The sequence below is a fragment of the Oncorhynchus nerka genome, linkage group LG28 (assembly GCF_034236695.1).
Source record: "Oncorhynchus nerka isolate Pitt River linkage group LG28, Oner_Uvic_2.0, whole genome shotgun sequence".
Lineage (NCBI taxonomy): Eukaryota > Metazoa > Chordata > Actinopteri > Salmoniformes > Salmonidae > Oncorhynchus > Oncorhynchus nerka.
In genome coordinates this window covers 59,555,613-59,578,510 of record NC_088423.1, presented here as the reverse complement: position 1 = coordinate 59,578,510, position 22,898 = coordinate 59,555,613, and the positions used below count along the sequence as shown (strand labels likewise).

At 43.1% G+C, this 22,898-nt stretch overlaps 1 protein-coding gene across 2 annotated transcripts in view; it reads left to right on the top strand.

Moving 5' to 3' along the window:
* LOC115113452 (USP6 N-terminal-like protein) overlaps positions 1 to 18,171 on the top strand; it is a 38,710-nt gene extending 20,539 nt beyond the window's left edge. For both annotated transcript variants that reach the window (XM_029641116.2, XM_029641115.2), the window contains 12 exons: positions 2,282 to 2,367; positions 2,466 to 2,505; positions 3,176 to 3,256; positions 3,538 to 3,645; positions 7,188 to 7,297; positions 12,969 to 13,017; positions 13,239 to 13,359; positions 13,621 to 13,715; positions 14,115 to 14,180; positions 14,795 to 14,894; positions 15,064 to 15,216; positions 15,535 to 18,171. In XM_029641116.2, the coding sequence (XP_029496976.1) occupies positions 2,282 to 2,367; positions 2,466 to 2,505; positions 3,176 to 3,256; positions 3,538 to 3,645; positions 7,188 to 7,297; positions 12,969 to 13,017; positions 13,239 to 13,359; positions 13,621 to 13,715; positions 14,115 to 14,180; positions 14,795 to 14,894; positions 15,064 to 15,216; positions 15,535 to 16,154 (1,629 nt within the window). In that variant the 3' untranslated portion in view covers positions 16,155 to 18,171. The remainder of the gene's footprint in view (positions 1 to 2,281; positions 2,368 to 2,465; positions 2,506 to 3,175; positions 3,257 to 3,537; positions 3,646 to 7,187; positions 7,298 to 12,968; positions 13,018 to 13,238; positions 13,360 to 13,620; positions 13,716 to 14,114; positions 14,181 to 14,794; positions 14,895 to 15,063; positions 15,217 to 15,534) is intronic.
* Positions 18,172 to 22,898: the final 4,727 nt, after the last annotated feature.

The window sequence follows — 22,898 nt, the reverse complement described above, 5'->3', positions numbered from 1 at the left end:
GGTCCACATTGTCCCTTAAAAAATTGTCAGACTGGCCGGTACTCTGATGGTGTTGTTGATTGCAGAAACAGTCATGGGTCCACCAGGCCAGAGCTAGGTACACTGCCGTTCAAATGTTTGGGGTCACTTAGAAATGTCCTTGTTTTCCATGAAAACATACATGAAATGAGATGCAAGATGAATAGGAAATATAGTCAAGACGTTGACAAGGGTTATAAATAATGATTTTTAATTAAATAATAATTGTGTCCTTCAAACTTTGCTTTCGTCAAATAATCCTTCATTTGCAGCAATTACATTTGGCATTCTAGTTGTCAATTTGTTGAGGTAATGTGTAGATATTTCACCCCATGCTTCCCGAAGCAAGTTGGATTGGCTTGATGGGCACTTCTTACGTACCATTCGGTTAAGCTACTCCCACAACAGCTCAATAGGGTTGAGATCCGGTGACTGTGCTGGCCACTCCATTCTAGACAGAATACCAGCTGACTGCTTCTTCCCTAAATAGTTATTGCATAGTTTGGAGCTGTGCTTTGGGTCATTGTCCTGTTGTTGGAGGAAATTGGCTCCAATTAAGCGCCGTCCACAGGGTATGGCATGGCATTGCAAAATGGAGTGAGAGCCTTCCTTCTTTATGATCCCTTTTACCCTGTACAAATCTCCCACTTTACCGCCACCAAAGCACCCCAGACATCACATTGCCTCCACCATGCTTGACAGATGGCGTCAAGCAATCCTCCAGCATATTTTCATTTTTTCTGCGTCTCACGAATGTTCTTCTTTGTGATCCGAACACCTGAAACTTAGATTAATCTGTCCATAACACTTTTTTCCAATCTTCCTCTGTCCAGTGTCTGTGTTATTTTGCCCATATTTGTCTTTTTATTGGCCAGTCTGAAATATGGCTTTTTCTTTGCAACTCTGCCTAGAAGGCCAGCATCCCGGAGTCACCTCTTCACTGTTGACGTTGAGACTGATGTTTTGTGGGTACTATTTAATGAAGCTGCCAGTGAGGCATCTGTTTCTCAAACTAGACACTTGTACGTGTCCTCTTGCTCAGTTGTGCACCGGTGCCTCCCACTTCTCTTTCTATTCTGGTTAGTGCGGAGTTTGCGCTGTTCTGTGAAGGGAGTAGTACACAGCGTTGTACGAGATCTTCAGTTTCTTGGCAATTTCTCAGAAAAAGAATAGATTCACGAGTTTCAGAAGATGTTTATTCCTGGCTATTTTGAGTCTATAATCAAACCCACAAACAATGATGCTCCAGATACTTAACTAGTCTAATTAGCCTTTTAAAATTATGAACTTGGATTAGCTAATGCAACGTGCCATTCGAACAAAGGAGTGATGGTTGCTGATAATGGGCCTCTGTGCCCCTATGTAGATATTCCATAAGAAATCTGGCGTTTCCAGCTACAATAGTAATTTACAACATTAGCAATGTCTACACTGTATTTCTGAGCAATTTGATGTTGTATTTCTTTTAAAAACAAGGACATTTCTAAGTGACGCCAAACTTTTGAACGGTAGTGTATGCATGGATGAACATTACGAAGTCCAAGCATGTTCTCTGACCATGTGTCTCTCTCTCTCGCTTTCCACACATTCCTTCTCATCTCCCTTTCACTGTTTAACTATATCCATCTCCCCCTTTCCTCTCTCTGCGTTCTCCACCCCAAATGACATCCGCCAGGACCTATTTTTTAGCCCTCACTTTCTCACACTTTTTAGCCCTCACTTTCTCGCACTTTTTAGCCCTCACTTTCTCACACTTGACACCATTTGCAGTCTACCCTCAGGGAGCCATCGCTGTGATCGTTTGTCTGTGGTGGCATGGTTTGGTTTCTGTAGGCTGAATGTATCGACCCTCTCTCTCTTTGCCCGCAACCTGCTTTCTGATTGTTTTCTATGCTTTCTAATAGTTAGCCACATCTATGTAGTCCATTGACTAGTCCTGAGAGAAAATTGTCCTCCGCCCCTTGGGCAATATCTGCGCCACAATGTACATATGGCAATGGTATTTTTCTGTTCTAATGGCCGCGATTTAACACAGCGTAGATAGACACAATGCATCCATTTGTATCATCTTTGAGACAGGCACAGCGATGATGCGCTTGTACTAAAATCAAATGCATTGTTCTCTAGAGAACAACATGTGTTGTGTTTTTTCCCAGTGGCCCAAAGTCTGACTTGAATTAACTATTTAAAAGCAACAGGCCAACTTACTGCATGTTTTCCCTTGGCTGTGTGCTGTTTCTGATTTGTCTGTGTGTTATTCCAGGGCAGACAGGAGGGGGTGGTGATTGACTCCTGGGAGGATGCAGACTACAGTATTTACAGAGTCACCGACCGTTTCGGATTTCTGCAGTAAGTCAAACTGGGTTTGTGTGTACAGTATTGTACACATTACTTTACTGGCAGAATCTGACTGATGTTGTCCATTCCCCCCCCCCCTCCCCACACAGTGACAAGGAGCTGCCAACCCCTAGTGCACATGAGGAGAAGGTAAGGGGAGGAAATGCAACATATGCATGAAAAGGGTCAAAGAGACACACTATAGTTTCCGTTATGCGGTATATTGAAGCCACTAACTAACCTTTCAAGTGTGACCTCTAACATATAGAGGTGTAATGTTCCTTGTGCAGCTGTGTGTGTGTGTGTGTGTGTGTGTGTGTGTGTCAATGCTTAGTGCGTGCTCTGTGTGTGTGTATTAGCCAATCCATGCCGCCCTCCCACTAACTTAGGGCCACATCCATCTAAGGCGAAGCCGATCCTTAGGCATCTCACTCACTCACTCCTGGAATGGGAGCTACGCTTCCTCTCACCATAGAACCGGTCATGTGGTTGTGATTGATTCAATTAATACCACATTTAACCTTGGGCAGAATTGGATAAACTCTCATCAATTTTAAATGTCAATGCAGTACAAACCAGCACATGCCCAGTCATAGCAGTGGGGTCAGGAAACCAGGTTCTCAAGTCAAGTGATATTTTATATGATCCCACGAAGGGAGCTTATTTGGTTGTAATTTTAGAAGAAACATTGTAAGTACTGTGTTTATTACTGTACTATACTGTATAGCGTAAATGCGCCTTATTCATGTAAATGTGTTTTCATCTTGCATACATAACATTTCACCTAGTTTACAATGTATTTTCTGTTTCGCCCTGACAGAAAAATAACCTGGAAATTGAAAGGGTTGAGAAATGGCTGAAGATGGTGAAGAAATGGGATAAATACAGGATCAGTGACAGGGTGAGAGTCTCTCTCTCTCACACACACACACACACACACACACACACACACACACACACACACACACACACACACTTTCCTTGTGTTTATAAATGTTTATATTAGCCTGAAATGCTCACTCAACATTTACACTCCTGCCTCAACCCCCCCATTTGTTGATCCCCTGACTCCCCCTGTCTAACCCCTGTCTCCCCCTGTCTAACCCCTGTCTCCCCTGTCTAACCCCTGTCTCCCCTGTGTAACCCCTGTCTCCCCTGTGTGTACCACTGCTTTCCTCTCAGATGGTAAAGCGTGTGTATAAGGGTATCCCACTACAGCTGAGAGGCCAGGCCTGGGCCCTAATGCTGGATGTGGAGAAGGTGAAGAATGAGAACGAGGGAAAGTATGAGGTAAGAGAGTACCCAGTATCTAGCACGCACACACGCACGCATGCACGCACGCACACATACACACACTGTTGGTTCATCAAGCATCTACTCTAAACAGTGGGATTTGATACCGTGCTCCAACCAGCACATTGCAGTCTAAAGCCAGTGGTCACTCAGGACCACTAAACCATGTTATGATTTGAAGGCGGCTGCTACTTCAGGTCTCAGGAAAGTGATGTCATTGTGCTAGGCTACGCTATCAGTAATCAGGTTCACTACATGGGCAGAGTTCATAAAAAATAAAAAATAAACTTTTCAACATTACTGAATAACCTATACCTGTGATTGTCTTCAGAAATGTCTTCACACCCCTTTACTTTTTCCACATTTTGTCCTGTTACAGAGTGGGATTAAAATGTATTTAATTGTCATTTTTTGTCAACGATGTACACAAAATTCTCTGTAATGTCAAAGTATTAACGGAACATAAAACACTGAGATATTTTGATTAGATACGTAAGTATTCAGCCCCCTGATCAATACATCTTAGTATCACGTTTGGCAGTGATTACAGCTGTAAGTCTTTCTGGGCAAGTCTCTGTACAATATTTGCCCATTCATTTTTTATTTTTTATTCTTCAAGATCAAGTTGGTTGTTGATCATTGGTGTACAGTACAGCTATTTTGAAGTCTTGCCATGGATTTTCAAGACGATTTAAGTCAAAACTGTAACTAGGCCACTCGGGAACATTCAGCGATGTGTTGTGTTGGATTGCCCCAAACATAATGCTTTGTATTCAGGAACAAAAGTTACTTTCTTTGCCATATTGTTTGCAGTATTACTTTAGTGTTTATCTATCCCCAGTTTTCTCCTATCACAGCCATTTAACTCTGTAACTGGTTGAAAATCACTATTGACCTCATGGTGAAATCCCTGAGTGGTTTCCTTCCTCTCCGTCATCTTTGTAGTGACTGGGTGTATTGATACACCATCTAAAGTGTGATGAATCATTTCAACATGTTCAAAGGGATATTCAATTGCTGCTTCTTTTTGCTTTACCCATCTACCAGTAGGTGCCTTTCTTTGCGAGGCATTGGAAAACATCCCTGGTCACTGTGGTTGAGTCTGTGTTTGAAATTCCCTGCTCGACTGAGATAATTGTATATGTGGGGTACAGAGGTGGGGTAGTCATGAAAAAAGAATGACACACACCATTAATGCACATAGAGTTAGTCCATGCAACATATTATCTGGCTTGTTAAGCTAATCTTTAGTCCTGAAGTTATTTAGGCTTGACAAAAGTGTTGAATACTTATTGACTCAAGACGTTTCAGCTTTTTCTTTTTTTATAAATGTGTAAAAAAAATCTATAAAATCTTAATTCCACTTTGACATTATGGGGAATTGTTGTGTAGATCAGTGACACAAAATACAAATGTAATCCATTTAGCTGTAACACAGCCGAATGTGGGAAAAGTCAAGGGGTGTGAATACTTTCTGATGGCAGTTAGACAGCACATGAACATACATAGAAGTGTGCTAATCTTCCCCCACATATTGCAGCCTGAAGCCAGCGTGCTGAACACAAAATATTGTAATGTTATACACCAAGACCATTTCATGTTTATAGGACCATCATTTTTCACAACTACCCCCAATCCCATCCACCCGTTGCTACATTCAGCAGGATTAATTATAGTGACTGGCAGGTGTCTTCACTGACATTTTCAACATGTCCCTGAATCTGTAATACCAACATGTTTCTAGCAGACCACCATAGTCCCTGTGCCCAAGAACATGAAGGCAACCTGCCTAAATGACTACAGACCTGTAGCACTCATGTCCGTAGCCATGAAGTGCTTTGAAATGCTGGTCATGGCTCACATCAACACCATTATCCCAGAAACCCTAGACCCACTCTAATTTGCATACCGCCCCAACAGATCCACAGATGATGCGATCTCTATTGCACTCTACACTGCCCTTTCCCACCTTGACAAAAGGAACACCTATGTGAGAATGCTATTCATTGACTACAGCTCAGCGTTCAACACCCTCAAAGCTCATCACTAAGCTAAGGATCCTGGGACTAAACACATCCCTCTGCAACTGGATCCTGGACTTCCTGACGGGCCGCCCCTAGGTGGTGAGGGTAGGTAGCAACACATCTGCTACGCTGATCCTCAACACTGGAGCCCCTCAGGAGTGCGTGCTCAGTTCACCCGCGACTGCATGGCCATGCACGACTCCAACACCATCATTAAGTTTGCAGATGACACAACAGTGATAGGCCTGATTACCGACAACGAGTCAGCCTATAGGGAGGAGGTCAGAGACCTGGCCGGGTGGTGCCAGGATAACAACCTATACCTCAACGTATCCAAGACTAAGGAGATGATTGTGGACTACAGGAAAAGGAGGACCGAACACGCCCCCATTCTCATCGACAGGGCTGTAGTGGAGCAGGTTGAGAGCTTCAAGTTCCTTGCTGTCCACATCACCGACAAACTAGAATGGTCCAAACACACCAAGACAGTCATGAAGAGGGTATGACAAAGCCTATTCCCCCTCAGGAAACTAAAAAGATTTGGCATCCTGACTGGTTGCATCACTGTCTGGTATGGCTATTGCTCAGCCTCCAGAGGGTAGTGCTTACGGCCCAGTACATCACTGGGAATAAGCTGCCTGCCATCCAGGACCTCTATACCAGGCGTTGTCAGAGGAAGGCCCTAAAAATTGCCAAAGACCCCAGCCGCCCCAGTCATAGACTGTTCTCTCTACTACCGCATGGCAAGCAGTACCGGAGTGCCAAGTCTAGGACAAAAAGGCTTCTCAACAGTTTTTACCCCCAAGCCATAAGACTCCTGAACAGGTAATCGAATGGCTACCCAGACTATTTGCATTGTGTGCCCCCCCCAACCCCTCTTTTACACTACTGCTATCATATATGCATAGCCACTTTAACCATATCTACATGTATATACTAACTCAATCAGCCCGACTAACCAGTGTCTGTATATAGCCTCGCTACTGTTATTTTTCACTGTATTTTTACTGTTTTTTATTTCTTTACTTACCTATTGTTCACCTAATACCTTTTTTGCACTATTGGTTAGAGCCTGTCAGTAAGCATTTCACTGTAAGGTTTACACCTTTTGTATTCGGCGCAGGTGACAAATAAACTTGATTTGATTTGACATAGTTTTTGATTGATTGTTTGGTGCGGCTCCAAAAAGAGAGAGGATTATGTTACTGTATGTAGGATGAAAACAGGCAAATGGCATTGAGATGGAGATACAAAGATCACACGCACATCACACAAAGATCACACGCACATCACACAATAACAGAGGTTTACTGACAGGGGATTATGGCTTTTGATATAAAGTTAATATAATAATATATTGCCTATATGCTATAGAATCTATGATTTTGAGAAGAAAAAAGATTTGGGGAAAGATTTTTTTACCACGACGGTGTACTGTTGCTGTTCATTAATTTCTAATATGTTTGAAGTGTGCAAGAGATTTAAAGTATATATTTTTTTAATTGACTTTTCCAGAGGATGAAGGAACAAGCCAGAATCTTCTCCCAGGAAATCAAACAGATAGATCTGGACGTGAACAGGACATTTAGAAACCACATCATGTTCATGGATCGATTCGGAGTCAAGTAAGTTGGCAGCTGTATTCTACCATAAGGGTGGCTGTTCATGTACAGTGGCAAGAAAAAGTATGTGGACCCTTTGGAATGATCTGGATTTCTGCGTAAATTGGTCATAATCTGATCTGATCTTCATCTAAGTCACAACAACAGACAAACACAGTCTGCTTAAACTAATAACGCACACATGATTCTATATTGAATACGTCATTTAAACATTCACAGTGTAGGTTGGAAAAAGTATGTAAACCCCTAGAGACTGCTAACCTGGAGTACAATCATTGAGACGAGATTGGAGATGTTGGTTAGAGCTGCCCTGCCCTATAAAAAACACTCACAAAATGTTTGTTTGCTATTCACAAGAAGCTTTGCCTGATGTGAACCATGCCTCAAACAAAAGAGATCTCAGAAGACCTAAGATTAAGAATTGTTGACGTGCGTAAAGCTGGAAAGGGTTACAAAAGTATCTCTAAATGCCTTGACGATCATCAGTCCACGGTAAGACAAATTGTCTATAAATGAAGAAAGTTCAGCACTGTTGCTACTCTCCCTAGGAGTGGCAAAGATGACTGCAAGAGCACAGTACAGAATGCTCAATGAGCTTAAGACGAAGCTTCAAGTGTCAGCTAAATGCTTAAAGAAATCTCTGGAATATGCTGACATCTCTGCTGACGAGTCTGCGATACGTAAACATTTTAACAAGAATGGTGTTCATGGGAGGACACCACGGAAGAAGCCACTGATGTCCAAAGAAAACATTGCTGCATGTCTGAAGTTCGTAAAAGAGCATCTGGATGTTCCACAGCACTAGTTGTGAAATATTCTGTGGACAGATGAAACTAAAGTTGAGTTGTGTGGAGAAAAAGGCACACCATCATCAAAACCTCATCCCAACTGTAAAGTATGGTGAAGGGAGCATCATGGTTTGGAGCTGTTTTGCTGCCTCAGGGCCCGGACAGCTTCCTATCAACGGAAAAATACATTTTGCAGGAGAATGTAAGGCTATCTGTCCGCCATTTGAAGCTCAACAGAAGTTGAGTGATGCAACAGAACAACGACCCAAAACACAGAAGTAAATCAACAACAGAATGGCTTCAACAGAAGAAAATACGCCTTCTGGAGTGGCCCAGTCATAGTGCTGACCTCAACCCAAATGAGATGCTGTGGCATGACCTCAAGAGAGCAGTTCACACCAGACATCCCAAGAATATTGCTGAACTGAAACAGTTTTGCAAAGAGGAATGGTCCAAAATTCCTCCTGACCGTCTGATCTGCAACTACAGAAAACGTTTGGTTGAGGTTATTGCTGCCAAAGGAGGGTCAACCAGTTATTAAATCCAAGGGTTCACATACTTTTCCTACCCTGCACTGTGAATGTTTACACAGTGTTTTCAATAGAGACATCAAAATGTACAATAGTTTGTGTTATTAGTTTAAGCAGACTGTTTGTCTATTGTTGTGATTTAGATGAAGATCAGATCAAATTTTCATGCAGAAATCCAAGTATTTCCAAAGGGTTCACATACTTTTTCTTGCCACTGAATGTCTCAGTGCTGATCTAAGATCAGATCTCCCAGTCTATTTAATATTAGAGTGGCTCCGGTTTCGGATATTCTGGAACTCGTGGTGCTATTTATACATAGATTTTTACGTAGCTGCTGCCTCACTGTTCGCTGCTGCTTCCCCCTCATTGATATGGAGGGGGAAACGTCATGCTGTACACAAAATACATGATCAACATGTTCGTACAGTCTTTGTTGTCTGTTGTAACAGTATTGCAAACATAAGCACAACACAGAGGCAGTCTATTTCATGTATTTAGGCGAGTACACTACGTGACCAAAAAGTATGTGGACAACTGCTCGTCGAACATCTCATTCCAAAATCATGGGCATTAATATGGAGTTGGTCACCCCTTTGCTGCTACAACAGCCTCCACTCTTCTGGGAAGGCTTTCCACTCCGTCAAACCCAGATTATTTTGTCAGACTGCCAGATGTTGAAGCGTGATTCATCACTCCAGAGAATGTGTTTCCACTGCTCCAGAGTCCAATGGTGGCGAGCTTTACACTACTCCAGCCGACGCTTGGCGATCTTAGGCTTGTGTGCGGCTGCTCGGCCATGGAAACCCGTTTCATGAAGCTCTTGACATTGCTTTCAGAGGCAGTTTGGAAGTCGGTAGTGAGTGCTGCAACCGAGGACAGACTATTTTTTACGCGCTACGCTCTTCATCACTCGGCGGTCCCATTCGGTGAGCTTGTGTGGCTTACCACTTTGCAGCTGAGCTGTTGTTGCTCCTAGAAGTTTCCACTTCACAATAACAGCACTTACAGTCGACCGGGGCAGCTCTTGCAGGGCAGAAATTTGACGAACTGGCATGTTGGATAGGTGGCATCCTATGACGGTGACACGTTGAAAGCCACTGAGCTCTTCAGCAAGGCCATTCTACTGCCAATGTTTGTTTATGCAGATTACATGGCTGTGTGCTTGATTTTATATACCTGTCGGCAACGGGTGTGGCTGAAATAGCCAAATTCACTAATTTGAAGGGGTGTCTACATACTTTGGATACATAATGTATATATATATATCACAAGCAAGACACAGACAGGCAGTCAGAAAAACGATTATTTTCTCATCATTGCAAACATTGGCTAGTTCTTTTTTTTACATCATATTCTCACTACGATAACTATGAAGATTAGCATCACAAGTAGTAGGCAGTCTAAAGCACTAGTTAAGTGCAATTACCATGGAAATGAATGTTGAAAGTTACCGTAATTGCTGGACTATTAAGCGCACCTGAATATAAACCGCACCAACTGATTTTAAAAAAAAAAAGTATTTTGTACATAAATAAGCCGCACATGTCTATAAGCCGCAGGTGCCTACCGGTACATTGAAACAAATTAACTTTACACAGCCTTTAAATGAAACACGGCTTGTAACAAAAATAAATAGGCTTTAACGAAACACGGCTTGTAACAAAAATTAAACAGTAGCCTACCAGTAAAGTCATTGGTCACTATCTTCCTCTCCTGTGCACTGAAACCACTGAAGTCATCTCCTTCGGTGTCGGAGTTGAATAGCCTCAGAATTGCTTCATCCGATGTTGGATCGTTTTCATTGTCGCTCTCGTCACTTTCATCCGGAGGCAAATTCCCCGCTGAACTGCCCTCAACAACAGGCAGCAGTCCAGCCTTTCGAAACCCGTTGATGATAGTGGATTTTTTGACAATGCTCCACGCTGTCTGGACCCACTGGCAGACTTGACCATAAGTGGCTCTTCGCATGCGGCCCGTTTTAGTGAAGGATTTCTCCCCACTTGTCATCCAAGCCTCCCACTGAACACGGAGCGCCACCTTAAATGCACGATTTACACTGATGTCCAGTGGCTGCAAATACTTTCTTGTGCCCCCAGGAATCACAGCTGGAATTGAGTTTGTCCTCTTGATGGCTTCTTTCACAGAATCTGTTATGTGGGCCCTCATGCTGTCCAACACCAGCAAAGCCTTGTTCTTGTGAAAGAATCCTCCCGGTCGCTTGCCGTAACACTCCGTATGCCATTCATGCATTAGGCCTTCCGTCATCCATCCTTTCTTGTTGACTTTCATAACAATTCCTCTCGGGAATTTTTCTTTTGGCCCCGTCATGCGTTTAAAAATCAACATCGGTGTAAGCTTTTCTCCCGATGCCGTGCAGCTCAGAACACAGGTGAAGTGTGTTTTTTCATGCCCAGTTGTTTTCAGCGTGACGGATGATTCGCCTTTCCTGTTGACAGTCCGAGTGAGAGGCAGGTCAAACGTCAGAGGAACCTCATCCATATTTATGATGTCGTGCGGGCAGATGGAATGCTCCTCTATCTTTGCATCAGTGAATTTGCGGAAGTTTGAAACTTTTTCCTCGTAGTCGGGAGGGAGCTGCTGACACAGACTCGTCCGTACCCTGATGGACAGGCCCTTACGTCTCATAAATCTTAGACACCACGATGGTCCACCTCTAAAATCCTCAAACTTCATTGCGGTGGCGATTGTTTTGGCTTTCAGTCGGATCTGCACAGTTGAAACACCTCGGCCGTCTGCGCGCTGTGTGTTGACCCAGTCTTCAAGCTCATTTTCTAGTTCGGGCCATCTGCTTTTCTTCCCTCTGAAAGCTTTTGTCGTCTTTTTGCACTGAGTCAGTTCCTCACGCTGCTGTTTCCAACGTCTTATCATTGACTCATTAAGGCCAAGCTCCTGTGCAACAGCTCTAATTCCTTTTCCAACAGCCAGATCGATCGCCTTCAACTTGAAAGCTGCATCATATGCATTTCTCCGTGTCTTTGCCATGATGAGGGTGACAAAATGACTACGGTAATCAGAATGATGGGAAGTTTGAGCGCGCTCGATTTACGTCACATTATGTGACGGTGCTCAGTTTTTTGGCGCCATGAATCTTGTGAAAGCGTGAAAAATCCATAAATTAGCCGCGTCATTGTATAAACCGCGAGGTTCAAAGCGTGGGAAAAAAGTAGCGGCTTATAGTCCGGAAATTATGGTACATTTATATTCCTAAAACTTAAACACTATGCAAAGGCCACACGGAATCTTGAAATAACCTATAGATGCTTTGACATTATATTGATTTCTGGGGGCTGCAAAAGGGAACAAACCACTTTTTCTGTTAAGTTCAACGAATCACGACCCGCCATAGGTTATCAACAGTGCTATTGATGAGATAGTTTGACTGTCAAGTCCGTGTATTGGTGTGTGGCCCGTGACTTTTATTAAGAGACTTTTATTGAGAAAGAAAACAATAGCTGCCCTCTTAAGTCCTGCGACCCCCAGCGTGTTTGACCAAATCAACAGTACAAAACCGAAGATATTGATCTGTTTTAAGCAATTGTGTCATCGTGTTGACCATAAACTTATATACTAACATCACCAATCTGAGGTAAAAAAGGACGTGTAATTCCATGTTGAGAATCACCCACAGGCACGCAGTCTAATTAGAAATGTGTAGTTATTTTTTCATCGTCATTCCAAACAAATAAAATAAAAATGTAAATTTGTCACAGGCTTCAGAAACAACAGGTGTAGACTAACAGCGAAATGCTTACTTACGGGCCCTTCCCAACAATGTAGAGAGAAAGATTTTTTTAAATTATAGAAAATAATTATAACACAAGGAATAAATACACAACTTATTAGTAAATAGACAGCTACGAAAAATATAGATGAAAACTGCATTAGTAAATAGTATGGTCTGCAGCTTATCATGAGATATTGTAACTCAGGCGAGCAAAAACTTGGGACTTAACATTAGAGATCGTGCACCGGCTGTTGTTAACAAAGAGACTCACCCCCCCTCATCTTTTCAGTTAATTTATTTAAATCACAAAGCTCATATGCCTTTACTGTGGTGCAGGGACATTCTCAGCAACAAAAGAGTGATCAAATTCAGATCCTACATATGTACAGTATATAAAGGTATGATGTGTTAACAACGTGCTTCTACACCTGTATTGCTTGCTGTTTGGGGTTTTAGGCTGGGTTTCTGTACAGCACTTTGAGATATCAGCTGATGTACGAAGGGCTATATAAATAAATGTGATTTGATGTGAAAGTTGCCTGAACCATAGCAATTACCCTTCTCTGTCTCTGAATGACTGACCTCCCTCTCTCCTCTCTGCGTCTACAAAGGCAGCAGTCTTTATTTCATGTCCTCTCTGCCTATTCGGTCTACAACACGGTGAGTTTGTTTTAGTCTTCCCTCAGTCATAAATAATGTCAATATTTACGTAATGTTTGCATCAGGATTCAGCCCAATGTTCAGAAATTAACTGCTTTTTAACACTAAAACTAGTGGCAACTGAGCTGCCTCCAAATTTAAGGGGACGAAACCTACATCAGGACAAATTTAGCTTGGTGATCAATGTTACATTGTTGGACCTCTAACCTCTGACCCTATAGGAGGTGAGTTACTGCCAGGGCATGAGCCAGGTTGCCGCCTTGCTGCTGATGTACATGAACGAGGAAGACGCCTTCTGGGCCCTGTCACAGCTACTGACCAATCAGAAGCATGCCATGCACGGTGAGCTGACCAATAAGATACCCTGTAAACATTGATTCAACCAATCATGTCATGCATGGTGGTCCGACCAATCAATGATAGGAATCAGCTACATTACCAGTGGAATAATATATGAATATGTAATAAAATCTTAATAAAGATATGGAATTGACTAGTCAGTACATTCTGTTATGGAGTTCTAGCCACAAGATGTACCTGTGTGTTTACACAAGTTAATAAAGCAGTCGAATCATACACTTCCCCTCTCCTTCTCCCTCTAAGGTTTCTTTATTCCTGGGTTTCCCAAACTGCAGCGCTTCCAGGCGCACCACGATCAAATTCTCTCCAAACTCATCCCCAAACTGAAGAAACATCTGGTTAGATCAGTTTAAATGTTTTATTAACCCATCGACTACCCCCCCCCCCTCTTCCGAGGACACATATCTTGTTTGTTTTTTACATCTTTTCTGCTACACATACATACGTTTTACATAGGCATTTTTCATACATTATTTGACATAGATCACTGTTTAGGTTGCCTTCACACACACAAACACACACACCCACACACACTACGTAATGGCATTATGTTTCATAATAGTGAGATTATTACAGTAATTGCATATTGAAATGCGTGTTACTGTGTAGAACTGATCGTCGTTCTTTCTACCCGTCTTCCATCTCTTTCTCCTCTCTCCCTCTTTTTCTCTTTCTTCCTCCATCCCCTCTCTCTTTTTTTTCTCTCCCTCCATCCCTCCCTCCCTCTGTCTCTCTAGGACAGGGAACAGATGTCCTGTGGGATCTACAGCACTAAATGGTTCCTGCAGTGTTTCATTGACAGGGTGAGAGAAAGTGTGTTTTAAAGGACTGTTGCCATTTTTAGACGATTTAAATCATTCTTCCTTTTTATTGGCCCGTGACAACAAAGAACTCTTCTCCTTAAAAGGTACAATCTGGGATCTGGGATTGCTGACAAACGATTGGCATATTATAACTTTCAGCAGAGGAGAAAGTAGACAAATAATTGATGCCGTGAGCCCCATATTCACCAACAATAATAATTTCAAATAGCAGAATTGCAATTTTATTCATGGACGTTCATTAATTTATCATGATTACAACTCCAAGCAGGGTGAACTTACTTACTTACTTATTTATTAGCATTGTTAACTGAGTATAAAGGGAACATAACATATGCATAATCACGAGGCTTAATAACTACTCTGTGTGTCCTCGACTCTGTTCATACACACAATCCTGTGGCTCTGGTAGTTTGGAGAGAGACAAGCTGCTGTCAGCGCTTCTCAGTCCCGCTGGGGCCCACCACAGGAAAACAATCTTACTAATGTATAGTGTGTGAACTCATGACTTCTGATTTCAAGAATAGTTTTACCGCTTTGTGAATGGGAAATGATGTTTCTTGGAAGTCAGATCTTTTTTCCCCCTCTCTTCATAGACCCCGTTCACCCTGACTCTACGTCTGTGGGACATCTACATTCTGGAAGGAGAGACAATCCTTACCGCCATGTCCTACACAATCCTTAGAATATTTAAGAGTAAGGAGTGCATCTACCTTTAACAAGTAGCCTTTTAGCTACTTTAGCCTATTAGCTACTCATTACACAAGTCTTTGCTAATACAATATTTGCTTGTGTCTCTGTTAGAGCAGCTATAATTCCAATGATGTTGACTCCTGTCCTGTTTGCTGTATCTGTGTGTCATCAGAGCGTCTCCTGAAGATGAATCTGGAGGACCTGAGAGAGTTCCTTCAGGACAAGATCGGCCTGTCGTTCCTCTACAGCGATGACGTCATCATCGATCAGCTGCAGGCCTCCATGGCGGAACTACGGAAGATGAAGCTGGACCTTCCACCCCCAGGTAGCACACTGCTTAGCTGATTTATGTGCTGTTGGACAAGGCTAACAATTTAACATCATTAGAAAATGCAGAGGTCAAACATCTCATGAGGGCTTGTGAATGAGCTTTCCCTTGTGGAAAGAAATTAGGTCATATAATGACCATTTGATACTGGTTAGTTAATGTGGGGTATTTTTGAAAGATGGTACCCATAATTACCATTTAATGTTTAAGCATAAACCAGGTAAACACTTAATTACCAACTGAAACAGAACTGTAAAGCAAAGCATAGTTCCTATAATTTACCTCAGTTTTAATGTTCCTGTGTTTTATTTCTAGCCAAGCCAGAGGAACTGCCACGGAAGGTCCTGGGTTTGGAGCTACCTGTTCTGCTCACCCCTCTCAAGCCCCCCAGGGGAATCACCTCTGACCTGGGTACCAAACGACCAGGAGCAGGGCCTCTGGGTCTCCACATCATCACCCACCAGCCAGATGTCATCTCCCAAGACAACAGCCCCTCTAAGGAGGCAAGGAAGGACAAGGAAGCTCTAAATAGGGAGGAAGAGGAAGATGAGGAAGTCCCTCTTCCATCTCCAGACCCCATTCTCATCCACACCATCCAAGCTCAAGTGACCCCCGATGGGCCTCCCCAGGCTGGGGCTGGGCCACCACCTTATGAGCCACCAGGGAGCAATGAGCACAATGTTATGGGACAGCCTGCCATTCTTATGCCACTCCACAAAGAAATAAGTGTTAAGAGCTCATCTGGTCCAGTGGCTTTACCAGAGACACAGGCCGTAGTTCAACAGGGTACAAACACACCTCCACAAAGCCCCATGGAGGAGCCGACCCTGACTCCCCCAGTTACCCCTTTATCCCTTAGCCCTCCACAGCCACCCTGCAGGGTCCCCCGGACTCAGTCAGCAACCTTAGCCCAGGCTTCCCGGCGGCCTATGTGAGAGTGAGAGCCTATCGGTGGGGGTGGGGGAGAGAGCGGAGGATGGGTACCTGGCCAGGCTTCTGGAGCAGGCCTTGGCTCTGCCTAAACACAGAGCCCAGACAGGAGACAAAGGAGAGCCAGAAGGGCCAGTTCGATTCTAGAGCATTGCAAAGCATTCTAAGTTCCCCCCTGTTGTCTACAAAACAGACATTGCAGAAAAATTGTGTCATGTTGTAGGAGAAGCTGCCATAGTGGAGTTCCAAGGGACAGTGCCACATTCTCTCCCATCATAGTGAAAGCATTACAGCTTACTTAATTTGAGTAGTTTTGTAATATTTTAACAATGGACATAATGTTTGCTTAGATAGCCTCTGTAAAATATTTTCTAATATAGTCTTATTTTAGTATAGTTTTATATTTGTATGTGGACACCTGCTTGTCGAACATCTCATTCCAAAATCATGGGCATTAAATTAATATGGAGTTGGTCCCCCCTTTGCTGCTAAAACAGCCTCCACTCTTCTGGGAAGGCTTTCCAATATACACTGCTCAAAAAAATAAAGGGAACACTTAAACAACACAATGTAACTCCAAGTCAATCACACTTCTGTGAAATCAAACTGTCCACTTAGGAAGCAACACTGATTGACAATACATTTCACATGCTGTTGTGCAGATGGAATAGACAACAGGTGGAAATTATAGGCAATTAGCAAGACACCCCCAATAAAGGAGTGGTTCTGCAGGTGGGGACCACAGACCACTTCTCAGTTCCTATGCTTCCTGGCTGATGTTTTGGTCACTTTTGAATGCTGGCGGTGCTTTCACTCTAGTGGTAGCATGAGATGGAGTCTACAACCCACACAAGTGGCTCAGGTAGTGCAGCTCATCCAGGATGGGACATCAATGCGAGCTATGGCAAGAAGGTTTGCTGTGTCTGTCAGCGTAGTGTCCAGAGCACGGAGGCGCTACCAGGAGACAGGCCAGTACATCAGGAGACGTGGAGGAGGCCGTAGGAGGGCAACAACCCAGCAGCAGGCCGCTACCTGCGCCTTTGTGCAAGGAGGAGCACTGCCAGAGCCCTGCAAAATGACCTCCAGCAGGCCACAAATGTGCATGTGTCTGCTCAAACGGTCAGAAACAGACTCCATGAGGGTGGTATGAGGGCCCGACGTCCACAGGTGGGGGTTGTGCTTACAGCCCAACACCGTGCAGGACGTTTGGCATTTGCCAGAGAACACCAAGATTGGCAAATTCGCCACTGGTGTCCTGTGCTCTTCACAGGTGAAAGCAGGTTCACACTGAGCACGTGACAGACGTGACAGAGTCTGGAGATGCCGTGGAGAATGTTCTGCTGCCTGCAACATCCTCCAGCATGACCAGTTTGGCGGTGGGTCAGTCATGGTGTGGGGTGGCATTTCTTTGGGGGGCTGCACAGCCCTCCAGGTACCGAGATGAGATCCTCAGACCCCTTGTGAGACCATATGCTGGTACGGTTGGCCCTGGGTTCCTCCTAATGCAAGACAATGCTAGACCTCATGTGGCTGGAGTGTGTCAGCAGTTCCTGCAAGAGGAAGGCATTGATGCTATGGACTGGCCCGCCCGTTCCCCAAACCTGAATCCAATTGAGCACATCTGGGACATCATGTCTCGCTCCATCCACCAACGCCACTTTGCACCACAGACTGTCCAGGAGTTGGCGGATGCTTTAGTCCAGGTCTGGGAGGAGATCCCTCAGGAGACCATCCACCACCTCATCAGGAGCATGCCCAGGCGTTGTAGGGAGGTCATACACACTACTGAGCCTAATTTTGACATGTTTTAAGGACATTACATCAAAGTTGGATCAGCCTGTAGTGTGGTTTTCCACTTTAATTTTGAGTGTGACTCCAAATCCAGACCTCCATGGGTTGACAAATTTGATTTCCATTGATCATGTAATGAAAAAAGTATTAATTAAGAATACAGTGCCTTGCGAAAGTATTCGGCCCCCTTGAACTTTGCGACCTTTTGCCACATTTCAGGCTTCAAACATAAAGATATAAAACTGTATTTTTTTGTGAAGAATCAACAACAAGTGGGACACAATCATGAAGTGGAACGACATTTATTGGATATTTCAAACTTTTTTAACAAATCAAAAACTGAAAAATTGGGCGTGCAAAATTATTCAGCCCCCTTAAGTTAATACTTTGTAGCGCCACCTTTTGCTGCGATTACAGCTGTAAGTCGCTTGGGGTATGTCTCTATCAGTTTTGCACATCGAGAGACTGAATTTTTTTCCCATTCCTCCTTGCAAAACAGCTCGAGCTCAGTGAGGTTGGATGGAGAGCATTTGTGAACAGCAGTTTTCAGTTCTTTCCACAGATTCTCGATTGGATTTAGGTCTGGACTTTGACTTGGCCATTCTAACACCTGGATATGTTTATTTTTGAACCATTCCATTGTAGATTTTGCTTTATGTTTTGGATCATTGTCTTGTTGGAAGACAAATCTCCGTCCCAGTCTCAGGTCTTTTGCAGACTCCATCAGGTTTTCTTCCAGAATTGTCCTGTATTTGGCTCCATCCATCTTCCCATCAATTTTAACCATCTTCCCTGTCCCTGCTGAAGAAAAGCAGGCCCAAACCATGATGCTGCCACCACCATGTTTGACAGTGGGGATGGTGTGTTCAGGGTGATGAGCTTTGTTGCTTTTACGCCAAACATAACGTTTTGCATTGTTGCCAAAAAGTTCAATTTTGGTGTCATCTGAACAGAGCACCTTCTTCCACATGTTTGGTGTTTCTCCCAGGTGGCTTGTGGCAAACTTTAAACGACACTTTTTATGGATATCTTTAAGAAATGGCTTTCTTCTTGCCACTCTTCCATAAAGGCCAGATTTGTGCAATATACGACTGATTGTTGTCCTATGGACAGAGTCTCCCACCTCAGCTGTAGATCTCTGCAGTTCATCCAGAGTGATCATGGGCCTCTTGGCTGCATCTCTGATCAGTCTTCTCCTTGTATGAGCTGAAAGTTTAGAGGGACGGCGAGGTCTTGGTAGATTTTCAGTGGTCTGATACTCCTTCCATTTCAATATTATCGCTTGCACAGTGCTCCTTGGGATGTTTAAAGCTTGGGAAATCTTTTTGTATCCAAATCCGGCTTTAAACTTCTTCACAACAGTATCTCAGACCTGCCTGGTGTGTTCCTTGTTCTTCATGATGCTCTCTGCGCTTTTAACGGACCTCTGAGACTATCACAGTGCAGGTGCATTTATACAGAGACTTGATTACACACAGGTGGATTGTATTTATCATCATTAGTCATTTAGGTCAACATTGGATCTTTCAGAGATCCTCACTGAACTTCTGGAGAGAGTTTGCTGCACTGAAAGTAAAGGGGCTGAATAATTTTGCACGCCCAATTTTTTCAGTTTTTGATTTGTTAAAAAAGTTTGAAATATCCAATAAATGTCGTTCCACTTCATGATTGTGTCCCACTTGTTGTTGATTCTTCACAAAAAATACAGTTTTATATCTTTGTTTGAAGCCTGAAATGTGGCAAAAGGTCGCAAAGTTCAAGGGGGCCGAATACTTTCGCAAGGCACTGTATTTCATTCATTCAGGTCTAGGATGTGTTATTTTAGTGTTCCCTTTATTTTTTTGAGCAGTGTATGTTGGAACATTGCTGCGGGGACTTGCTTCCCTTCAGCCATAAGAGCACTGATGTTTGGCGGTTAGCCCTGGCTCCCAGTCAGTGTTCCAATTCATCCCAAAGATGTTTGATGGGTTTGAGGTCAGGGCTCTGTGCAGGCCAGTCAAATTCTTCCACACCGATCTTGACAAACCATTTCTGTATGGACCTCACTTTGTTCACAGGGTTATTGTCATGCTGAAACAGGAAAGGGTCTTCCCCAAACTGTTGCCACAACGTTGGAAGCACAGAATCATCTAGAATGTCATTGTATGCTGTAGCGTTATGATTTCCCTTCACTGGAACTAAGGGGCCTAGCACAAACCATGAAATATAGACCCGGACCATTAATCCTCCTCCACCAAACTTTACAGTTGGCACTATGCATTTGGGCAGGTAGCGTTCTCCTGGCATCCGCCAAAACCAGATTAGTCCGTCGGACTGCCAGATGGTGAAGCGTGATTCATCACTCCAGATAATGCATTTCCACTGCTCCAGAGTCCAATGGTGGAAAGTTTCACACCACAGCCAACGCTTGGCATTGCACATGGTGATTTTAGGCATGTGTGCGGCTGCTCGGCCATGGAAACCCATTTCATGAAGCTCCTGATGAACAGTTATTGTGCTGATGTTGCTTCCAGAGGCAGTTTGGAACTCGGTATTGAGTGTTTCAACCAAGGACAGAATATTTTTTACGCGCTATACACTTCAGCACTTGGGAGACCTGTTCTGTGAGCTTGTGTGGCCTACCACATCGCGACTGAGACGTAGTTGTTCATAGATGTTTCCACTTCACAATAACAGCACTTACAGTTGACTGGGGCAGCTCTAGCAGGGCAGAAATGTGATGAACTGACTTGTTGGAAAGGTGGCATCCTATGACGGTGCCACATTGAAAGTCTCTGAGCTCATCAATACGGGCCATTCTACTGCCAATATTTGTCTATGGAGATTGCATGGATGTGTGCTCTAATGTATACACCTGCCAGCAACGGGTAGTCTGAAATAGCCAAATCCACGAAGTTGAAGGGGTGTCCACATTCTTTTGGGCATTTAGTGTATCTTTGCTTCTAGAGCAAATGCCTTAATTTAATCTGTACCATCAGTGCTGCAATTAGAATCATGCTGGCTTTGTAACAGGAGATGTATTGTAAATGTAAAGTGAAGTGTCATTGAAAAGGTCATTACAAAATAGAAAGGACAGCAATTGCTCATGTTTTCAAATGACGAAACCTGACACACTGGGCGAGTTCGTTTTGCATGGCCAGGTGCCCCGGGTGGGCAGAGTTTGCACACTTTCCATTGGTCCTTAAGGGAAATCTCCATCCACCCGGGGCACCGGGCCATGCAAAACGAACTGGCCCAATGTGTGCAAGGTACTTCATAATGAAGAGTGAGCTAGCTCACTGATCATTTGGATTGTAAACGATAACAGTAAGGGCGGGATTCAATCTGAGCACGCTTTGTCAGCAATACAGGTTTCGCAGGGACCACATTCACGGTAAATGCTGCATATGTCGGCTCAATCTGAAATGAACTTTGAATTGTGCATTGTCCAAATCTGCAACAGGATTGAATCCCAGCCTAATATTAGTATACCAGGTGTTCAGTACTTCACAAGGCTGCAGGGGGCCGCATTTTTTAGTCCATTAATTGAGGTCTCTTGAGGCCAAATGCTTGATATTTTAGCTGTAGGCCTAGTGTAGATGGATGGTCATCCACAACAACAACAAAAACAGCATAGGTGAAGGCAATTGGGGCTGTGTGTGACTTGTCATTTAGCAAGAATAATTCATATTTAAATCTAATTTTCTATTTTTGTTATGTTGAAGCTTAAAATGAAAAGATGTTTTGTGTTTTCTTGGCTTATCATTGACCTAGCAAAATGTATTTTCAGAATATTGGATCTTTGCTGTAATATATTATAAAGATGATTTGTATTTGTAAGAAGAGCATGTGTTGATATTTGTACTCATTGTGTTGTAGAAGAAACACAAATACTGGCTATAGAGATGCTGTAGTAGTAAATAGCCTAATTATGATGTTGAAGTAGCCCTTAACATTTTTCAAAATGGTTAGTGGTCGATTGTACTAGAGCACCAATTGATTTTCTTACTTTACTGACATCTAGTGAACAATTTGCGTATAGCATTTAATTTGTCCACTGGCACTTGGTTGGTTAAACGAAGACAAAGTTTCATCATAAGCCGAAATATTATAATCATCAATCATAAGAGTGTTGTTAAATAAATGGACCGAGTGCTCCACTGCAGAAGCCCAGTATTTATTTACCTGCATAGGTCTACAGCAATTTCAATGGTAATGTCTTGCACTTTGCTCTTTATCCACAGAAAAACAGGCTAAGGAAGAAAGGTTTTGTATGAGTTCTAAATTCATGTTTGTACATTGATATGCCTTATTTTGTAAGGTGTTGACAGTCAAAGCCAAACATATGTGGTTATAATTAGTGTGTAATCTATGCTATGATCCCCTGAGACTGTTCAATAATGATTTGTCAAATACAGCACGTTTTCTAAATGGTTATTGTTTCCCTCTTTGTCTCTTTGTCAAGAACCAAAATGTTACATCTGTGTTGAGTACGATCTTCAAATCAACCTACATGTGACGGTATGCAGGAGTGTTTTAGTATAGTGGTTCCCAAACTTTTTCAGTTGCTGTACCACCAATTACATTTTGCTCTGCCCGGAGTACCCCTGAAGTTCCCCCTCATGTGCATTTTACCAGTAGGCCTATGGTTTCATGAGTCTTCTCAAGTACCACATGTGATATGCTAAGTACCAACAGGGGTCCTAGTAACCCTGGTTGGAAACCTCTTTTTTATAGTAGAATATTATTAACACATACACTACCGGTCAAAAGTTTTAGAACACCTACTCATTCAAGTGTTTTTTTTTTTTTTTACTATTTTATACATTATAGAATGATACTGAAGACATCAAAACTATGAAATAACTCATATGGAATCGTGTAGTATCCAAACACGTGTTAAACAAATCAAAATATATTTTCTTTTTGAGATTCATCAAGTAGCCAGCCTTTGTCTTGATGACAGCTTTGCACTCTTG